The following is a 7,889-nucleotide window of genomic DNA, read 5'->3' as shown; positions in this document are numbered from 1 at the left end:
TTAATTTTTAGGTACAAAGATACTCTCCATATGCATATGCGAGCGTCCCTAGTTTATGAATATAGTTGTGCACGATGTGCATCTGCGTACGTCGGGATGACGTCTCGCAATCTTTATTCTAGGGTCGCAGAACATAAGGGCAGGAGTTGTAGAACTGGTAACTTACTATCGCGCCCCCCTCATTCAGCTGTGCGGGCTATGCGATTTTTGTATCAATACTGAGCAATTCAAGACACTCGGCGCCTTTAATAAACGAAAGGCGGATTGTCTTGATCATGACGATTAGAATTTCACTAGCAAAATAGAAAATTTCCGCCTTCGATGTTTCTCTTTGATAAGAGATGAAGCGTTCAAGTTAAGCGTTAAAGATGGTTAGTTAGTCTTGTTTGAGCTATAGTACCCTTTTTCTTAATGAAAATAATCCATGTGTTTAAGAAAGTGACCACAAAACCGTTGTAAATTTTTACGCTTTATTAGAGCGACAATTGTGTTTAATTGTCGATGATAATGCCGGTGTTGGTTTCGATCCAGTCGAGCTGGTAAAGAACACGCGTGAAGCCGTCAGGGAGACCTCCTGCGCATCCTCCGTCGGACACGAACGATGTCACGCCTCGGGTCACCGTCACGCCTCCGGTGCGGTAGTTCAGAGGTCCGCCAGAATCACCCTACGGGGGAACGCAATTCAATTGATATGAAATAGAGAATGCTCCATGGGAACAATGGGTTTGAAGGAAATGTACTCATGTAATCCCTATCGAGATTCCAATCACCCGACTCAAAAATTGTGAAAAATTTTAGCATTCGATTTGCGCCGAATTTCTAGAAAGTTCGTCAGTGAATCATAAATACTCATATATGTAAATATTTTAATACTAGTGCGTACGGGTATACGAAAAAGGAATCCGTGTGAATTATTTGAAGATATTTGTGCGATCCAAATTATTTGTAAGTTTTTTGATCAAGTAACTGAATTCAGTAAATAATTCGCCGTGGTTTGTTGATCCAGAACTTTTTTTTAAATATTTCCTGTTATTTTTTCTAATCATACAATCAAGATGATAGCTTTGCTTTGCCTGCTCCTAACATTTCTGGATACAGTACGGCGATATTCATAAAATTTATATCCAGATTTCGTACAGTAGGTAAAATACCGTCAATGCCACCGCATTGACGGTATCTTCACCACTGCACTTAAATCGCCGGTCTTCAAAAGAATTCATCTATTTTTTAAACAAAACGGAGTCACAACTTTCGCGCGCAATAAAGAAAAACTTTCTAGTTATTTTGTGGCAATTGAATCATAAAAATCTTAATTACGACTGGTATTATACGGTTGTTACTAGCGAGCGGTGAAGTGAGTGCAGGAGCTGCTGAGTGACGACTTATGAGGCATTGATGGCACAACAATGAAGTTCATCATTCAAGCACTAACGTAGCAAGTGCCGTGACCGCCGGTAGTGTCGGTGCAGACAACACCACCGTTGATGGTATTAGCGCCGTAGTAGACCTCGCATTCATCGTCGGTGATGACGTCGTTGGTAGACTGGTTCAGCACGTCACTGACGTTCACTGCATCTGCGAATTCACAGAAACAGAATAGAATGAATATGTATTAATTTACCGAAATGTGAAAATTTTACTCGGGTGTATATTCATTTGCTGGCAATATAGCACACACATTTAACCTAGAGGCGGTTTAATACAAATTAATTTACAGTTGTGTCGTTTGTTTCATCTGCTTCTAATTGTGAATTCCAAACGAATTATAAAAAAATTTTTTGAATAGCAATAAAATTTACTCGAATGAAAACTTAAAAAAAAGAACGTGATGAAAAGCCTAGAAGTCCTAAATATTTGTATAAAGTCTTTTAAGCTCAAGCGAGTTACGTTATTTGAATTTTGAGGGAGAAGAAATTACGCCTTGCATGATTAGAGCGTCGGTAATTCTGACTTCAAATTATATTATGCTGTATAGAACGTGGTTTGATGGTGAATTAATTAATTACTTGAGTTAAGAAAGTTATTGGAAGTTAGAGACTATATAAGAGTGAAGTATTAAGAAGGCTACAGGAATTTGGGGTGAAACTGTGTAAAGCCTGCATAAGGTGCTATATTGTTCTGGAGATCGTGAGACCGAGGGTTTGTTTATAGTTTGAAATGGCGAGGGTATCAAAGGGGCTGACCTTGTGGAACTCACAACCGTCGCGGCGTCACTGCGAGGGTATAGGCTTAACTGTGCGCGACTGCTGCCTATATAAGGGCCTTAAAATTGGCGCCAAGGGCCGGTTCTACAGAGGTGACCGTCACGCAAGCACGGTCTGCAGTCAGCGGACGTAACGGCCGCGGCCGTGAGGCCGGCGGTGTTAAAATTTTCGAACATTGACGGTCGCGAGAAACCTGGACTTATCGAAGCAGCCAAGAGTCCGGTGAGCACGTCAAGAAAATCAACATCAACACTACGGCTGCGACTCAGCCGTGAGACAATGCGAGAGGGCCGCGAGTTGTACAACGTTTAAAACGCACGTCATCAGAAGATTTAATTTTCGAGCTCTACACCAAGTCTTCAACCGCAGTACGGCAACGAGCTTGTAGTAATATCATCGACTATGAAGACGAACATCACTATTCCGAAGTACGGTCACATCATAAATTCTACGGTTAGACCAGCCGTGAGACATCGCTGCAGCGCGGGAAATACGGCAAAGAACAGCAAGATTACAGTATGAGAAGACATGGTTGCAACGAGAGAGTAATGATTGAAAAGTCTAGTGTGGAAGAAGATCGCGGAGTTTATGTCGACAAGGAGCTGAAATTTTTAAAGCACGTTGAAACGCAAGCTAATACATCCAACAAACTTCTTGGACTAATCAGACGCTCATACGAGTTCCTAGATGCAGAAACGATGAAGCAGTTGTTTGTTGCCGTCGTACGCCCGAGTCTAGAGTTTGGAAAAGTTGTGTGGTCACCGAGATTCGAAAAGGACAGAAATTTAATAGAGAATGTTCAAAGACGTGCAACAAGGATAATTCCAGGCTTGAAGGGCAAGTCCTTGAAGCTTCCAAGCCTCAGTTATCGACGTCTGCGTGGGGACCTCATTGAAGTATACAAGTATACTCATGGTCTATACAACTAATACAAGGTCCCTGAAGGGTTACTAGAATTTGAAACAAGAACCAACACCAGGGGCCACGGCTATAAACTAAAAAAACTGCGCTGCCACTTATCTATGCGACATTTCTTCTCGCTTCGAATCACCGACAAGTAGAACAGCCTCCCCGATTACATCGTTGGCGCTCCGAGCTTGAACGCGTTCAAGAACACACTAGATAAAGCTATGGAAAAATATATTTTCAGACTTAAAATGCCCAGTACCATATCGAACCCGGTGGAAGTCTAGTAACTATTTCAAACTACCGTCAGCCCTGAAAAGAACCGGTCAAATGACACGATTTTAGATCTTCTATGAACAGGTCACGAAAAGTAAAAGAATCGGCGACAAGCCACATCAGGCCTACTCTTCAGCGCCGACATCACTATGTTATGTTGTGTTATATTCAGAAGCAAAAGGTATCAATCTCACCTCCATAAAAATAAAAATTCGATCTCCAAGGATATTCTAATAGAATTTGCCCAAGATGAAATCGAATAAATGGACGTGAAGTTTCATTTTGTATGATGGTTTTTGAAATGTCAACAGATGCGCGGGAAGATAAGAAAGCGAATTATCATTCAGCGCTACTTATATCGATCTATAAGTAAAAATAAACGCGATATAATTTTGCAGAGTTAATAAAACATCAATTGACTTTAAATAACTATTTATGAATAGTTTTCTTATCTAAAATCAGTTCGCCACACCCACCGTCTTGGATCCTCCCCCAGCCGGAGGCCGTAACGCTGGTGCCCGCTGGCAGGATAGCGTCACTCCTCGTAGGCAAGCACACGGGGGCAATGAACTCTGCAAAAATAAAATGATTACTGAAAAAATTGTCCAGGAAAAATAATTATGAAGAATTGTAGATTGGAACATGTGCTGCTGAAGAAGCTCATAAATTTACCTTCAGCACATTTCTTCTCAAAGTAAGACACAAAGCCTTATTTATATTTGGCCTAACCCTTTCTCACTGTTAATTGATAAATTAATAAATTCGGATCAGCCTAGTCAAAAGTTGGAAATTGAATCGTCTTTACCATTAAAGGTAATTGGGCTGGGCAGTTTGAGAATAGCGATATCGTTCCTCAAAAAAACGGGGCCATAATCCTCGTGCACCTTCAGGTTCGTCGATGTCATTGTTACCTGCACAAAGAATCTCCATGAGTTTTATGAAAATTTTCGGATTTTTGCATTCATTCTCAAAGTGCATAGTAAACTTTTACTTAAGATGCCATACATGAATTTAAGTAGTTATTAATTAAGCGTTGTTCCTTCCACACAGTTTCCAAATCTAGAATTGGGGGAAAAAATGTGAGGAGTTTCCTAGATGTTTCGTTTGTTTATTTAATGTTCTTTGGAGTAAGCACGCGTAAAAAATTGTACTTATATTTTTTAAAATTTAAATATAAGAATATTTACTGTTGCAAACGAGGAAACGAATTCATTGCCTTCTAATTTTGGATCGAAACTTGATATCGATATTCAACAAAATTTAAATATAAAATTATGAATGCAGGATCAGTAATGTCAGATTTAAGAAAATTATGTTGCTTAACTGGAAGGACTCAGGTTCTAAACAGCAATGAACTCTAGAGCATTAATGACCCTGTTACTAAACGTTTACGGTGGAACATCTGGAATAAATGATATAATATTTAATTTTTAATCATACACTTAAAATAAACGATACGAGTTATAAAGAGTCGTTGTTATCTGATTTTGTTCAAATAGATTGGGTACAAGTTTTCATGAGAGGAAAATGCCCACCTGAGACGGTTCGGCTTCTCGGATGTTGTGAGCGCCTGCAACCACTACAACCGATTGGGCCCTGCACAGTTCATAATATTACGTGTTGAGATTTTGTCGGTTATGTTCCAATGAACAATTGAGTTCATAATGCTTATACGACCAATCTTTACAATGTTGCTCAAAATTGCTCTAGTTTGTCCTACGTTCATTAATCACTCATAACTGTAGTCTGTAAAGAATCGAGAGTAATTTCTATCCTATTTATTTCAAACCAGTTAAAAAATCATTCTTCAGCGAATTTTCCAACTCATATTTTGATTTACGAAGGCAATTGAAAGTTTATTTGGCTTCCCAGCGTTCCCGATAAGGAGATCAGGAATTTAGGGACATATCTCCAATTTAATGGCTTTGATTTATCGATTCTTTAACCATTATAAAGCCTCTCCTGCATAATATTATATGATTTGAAATAAAAACGGATTCAGGATATAACCGGTGAAATTTATGTTTTGTCAAGTATACTCTATACATGACAATAAATTGAGAGCCAGTATTAAAATATAATATCGATAGCAATAAATTAATTAAATATATAATAAATCAAATTACCGATCATGTTAGAACAAGACTGACACACTCACTCATGCAAGCAGTGACCGGCTGTGAGCACCCACTCGTCGCTGATCAGCGAGCCACCGCAGAAGTATATGTCGTCGATGAAGAGAGCAACCTGCCAGGGGAAGGAGTGAGGTACTGCTTCGGTGCCGCCCACGATGCGCGAGGCATCCTTCGTAGGGCCGCAGCCCGCGACTGATCAGAATTAAGGCTCGTAGTCAGAGGGCGGCGAAGTCTGAGAGCGGGGTATTGGCGACCATCGTCTGAAATACTCGATCTACCCTAAACTCAGCTATTCGCTAACCTTGAGCTTTTAGTCTTTGTAATATGATATCCTAGCCAGCCCCTTTTGCAGAAGCCGGCGGTTTCCAAGTGGCCGAGGAAAGGCCAGTAGTAGGCTATAACTAATTGGACTAGTCCTGTTTCCCCCTCATACCTTCCACAAAGAGTTCATCGAATTAGTTGATATACGGCTTTTCCCTCCACGTATCTATATGCTTGTTCATAACTAATTTTTATAGATAATATCTACAACAAGGAGGATGATCAAGAAATGCTGAGTTTACCATTCAATGGAGTATAATAAATAAAATCCGTTGACATCTCGAAAAATGTGTAAACGTCGCAGACTTGATGATCATTAATATTCAAAGTTTCTTGAATTTTCCTTTCATCATAAGTCTCTTAATACAAGGATTACAAACTTTTTGTTACTCTCCACCGTTTTTAAATAATTAGCTGGGAGAGCATGGAAAAATTCATTTCGCCATCTCATTTACGAGTGGAGTAAAGTTCAACCTAATCTGAGAAGAAGCTCATATGGAAGAGCCGAGCCTGTTGGAAGCCTCGCGTTTCTCAATCAGAATCTTAAGGCTCTGATTGAGAACCGCCCGGATTCCTGAGCGAGCTTACCCGAGTTTGCTTCCGTCAATCTTGAGGGTTGACTATCTAATCCAACGTCTGGCCGGCGTGGTGCCAGAGTAATGTCATGCGAGCGCAGGCCTGTAACGAGCTGCACCACACTACGGTACATCACTTGCACTAGCGCACACGCCATCGGGTCGCATGCCGGAGGCCAGCTTTGCCAAACTTTACACTTAGTTCATATTCATTTCCATAGGTAAGAATGCTAGAGGGTATAACAGCCTTTGAAGTCAAGTGCTCAAAGCCATGGCGCCGGATGTCCACAGCCACAAATTAAGCTTGCCAAAGGTAAGCATTGCCATACAACATCTGGCCCAACCTCCTCTGGCCTAACCTCTTCAGGCCTAACCTACACAAGTTGCAACCTTTCTCCACCCAAAACAAACCTGAGCGGACCTAACCTCATTAGCTGCAGGAAGTTAGAAATGCGGTCCATGTGTGCTGGTAGAACTAGTCATTGGCTGCAGGAAGGTTGTGAACAGGACAGCGTGAATAGGTTAGGCCATAAGAAGTTAGGCCGGAGTAGGTACAGCCGGATGAGGAACAGCCTGCTAATGAGCGAGCATGCTTAAGCATTGGCTGAAGACCTACGGCGCTATTATCTTTCGGCAGTGTGTCGCTTGTCTGGATTACGGAGTTCAAGCGTAGCATGCGGCTTCTGGCTCTGAGGCTGAGTGGCATGATGAAGCTGGGCGTTGGCTCCAGGGCTTGTTTAAGACTAAAATTTGTGGCCTACGGCTGCGCCCTCCATGCCATCAATGAGCTTTGACTACTACCAGCAAACTCTAGGCTATTAACAGCGCGACCTCAGAGAAATAAACATAAAACATTATGATATGATATATTTATTTAAATATTTCGTATCTTTTCACTGCGATGCCTAAGGCAGGCAGTGAAGTGAGTGAACCACTCAAGCCATTCACTATATTCTGTAGGCCGCCAAATCCTTGCTTATCGTTTGTCTCAATTTGCACACCGTCCCGAAGTTAGAAGCAGTCAATCTTTTTTTACGTTCATTAAGCCACGATGAGCAATTACTTTGTTGAACTGTTGAACACTCAAGGGTCTTAATTTAATTTTCAACGAGACAAAGTTTGAAGAAAGTTCCATTTAGTTTCATCTCACACGGTAGCGAAGGCGTTGTTCTCGTGTCCGAAAGTTCGACTTTGTCTCCATTTCAACTTTAGAGCAATTCCGTTGACGAGTCGTCTCTTTGGCATTGGCCTTCTTATGAGCCAAATGAGCTTAAATTTTCATCATCACATTGTTAGGGGATTTTCGTGGAAGTTATTCGTGGATTAGTCAATGCAAGTGTCCAGTGGTGAGTGCTGTTGTAGCACAGGTGCATCCATGGTTGAACTATAAATCTACTAGTTGCTGTTGTAGTAAAATTCGGGGTCCCCCCGGTTTTACCCCGCGCTCTCAGTACGCGTATTGATACTTGTAT

The 7,889-nt window shown here is 41.1% G+C and overlaps 1 protein-coding gene across 1 annotated transcript; it reads right to left on the bottom strand.

The window, feature by feature from the left end:
• Positions 1–467: 467 nt before the first annotated feature.
• Positions 468–6,575, bottom strand: LOC108673011 (brachyurin-like). The gene is made up of 7 exons (XM_018160777.2): positions 6,431–6,575; positions 5,545–5,713; positions 4,922–4,982; positions 4,192–4,297; positions 3,863–3,958; positions 1,433–1,575; positions 468–665 (listed from the first exon to the last, which is right to left on the bottom strand). The coding sequence occupies exons 1-7, from the start codon at positions 6,573–6,575 to the stop codon at positions 492–494; spliced, it is 894 nt and encodes a 297-aa protein (XP_018016266.1). The 3' UTR covers positions 468–491.
• Positions 6,576–7,889: the final 1,314 nt, after the last annotated feature.

The sequence above is a fragment of the Hyalella azteca genome, unplaced genomic scaffold, assembly GCF_000764305.2.
Source record: "Hyalella azteca isolate HAZT.00-mixed unplaced genomic scaffold, Hazt_2.0.2 contig7618, whole genome shotgun sequence".
Lineage (NCBI taxonomy): Eukaryota > Metazoa > Arthropoda > Malacostraca > Amphipoda > Hyalellidae > Hyalella > Hyalella azteca.
This window is presented reverse-complemented; position numbering and strand designations above follow the sequence as displayed.

What these genes read in the sequence shown, in the direction of transcription:
- LOC108673011 (XM_018160777.2), bottom strand. Translation starts at nt 6,575, where the DNA reads ATGGCGTGTGCGCTAGTGCAAGTGATGTACCGTAGTGTGGTGCAGCTC. An exon ending in GCCGGTCACTGCTTGCATGA is followed by an intron (nt 4,983 to 5,544) that starts GTGAGTGTGTCA and finishes TGAACTGTGCAG; the next exon opens with GGCCCAATCGGTTGTAGTGG. An exon ending in GCGGTCACGGCACTTGCTAC is followed by an intron (nt 666 to 1,432) that starts GTTAGTGCTTGA and finishes GTTCCCCCGTAG; the next exon opens with GGTGATTCTGGCGGACCTCT.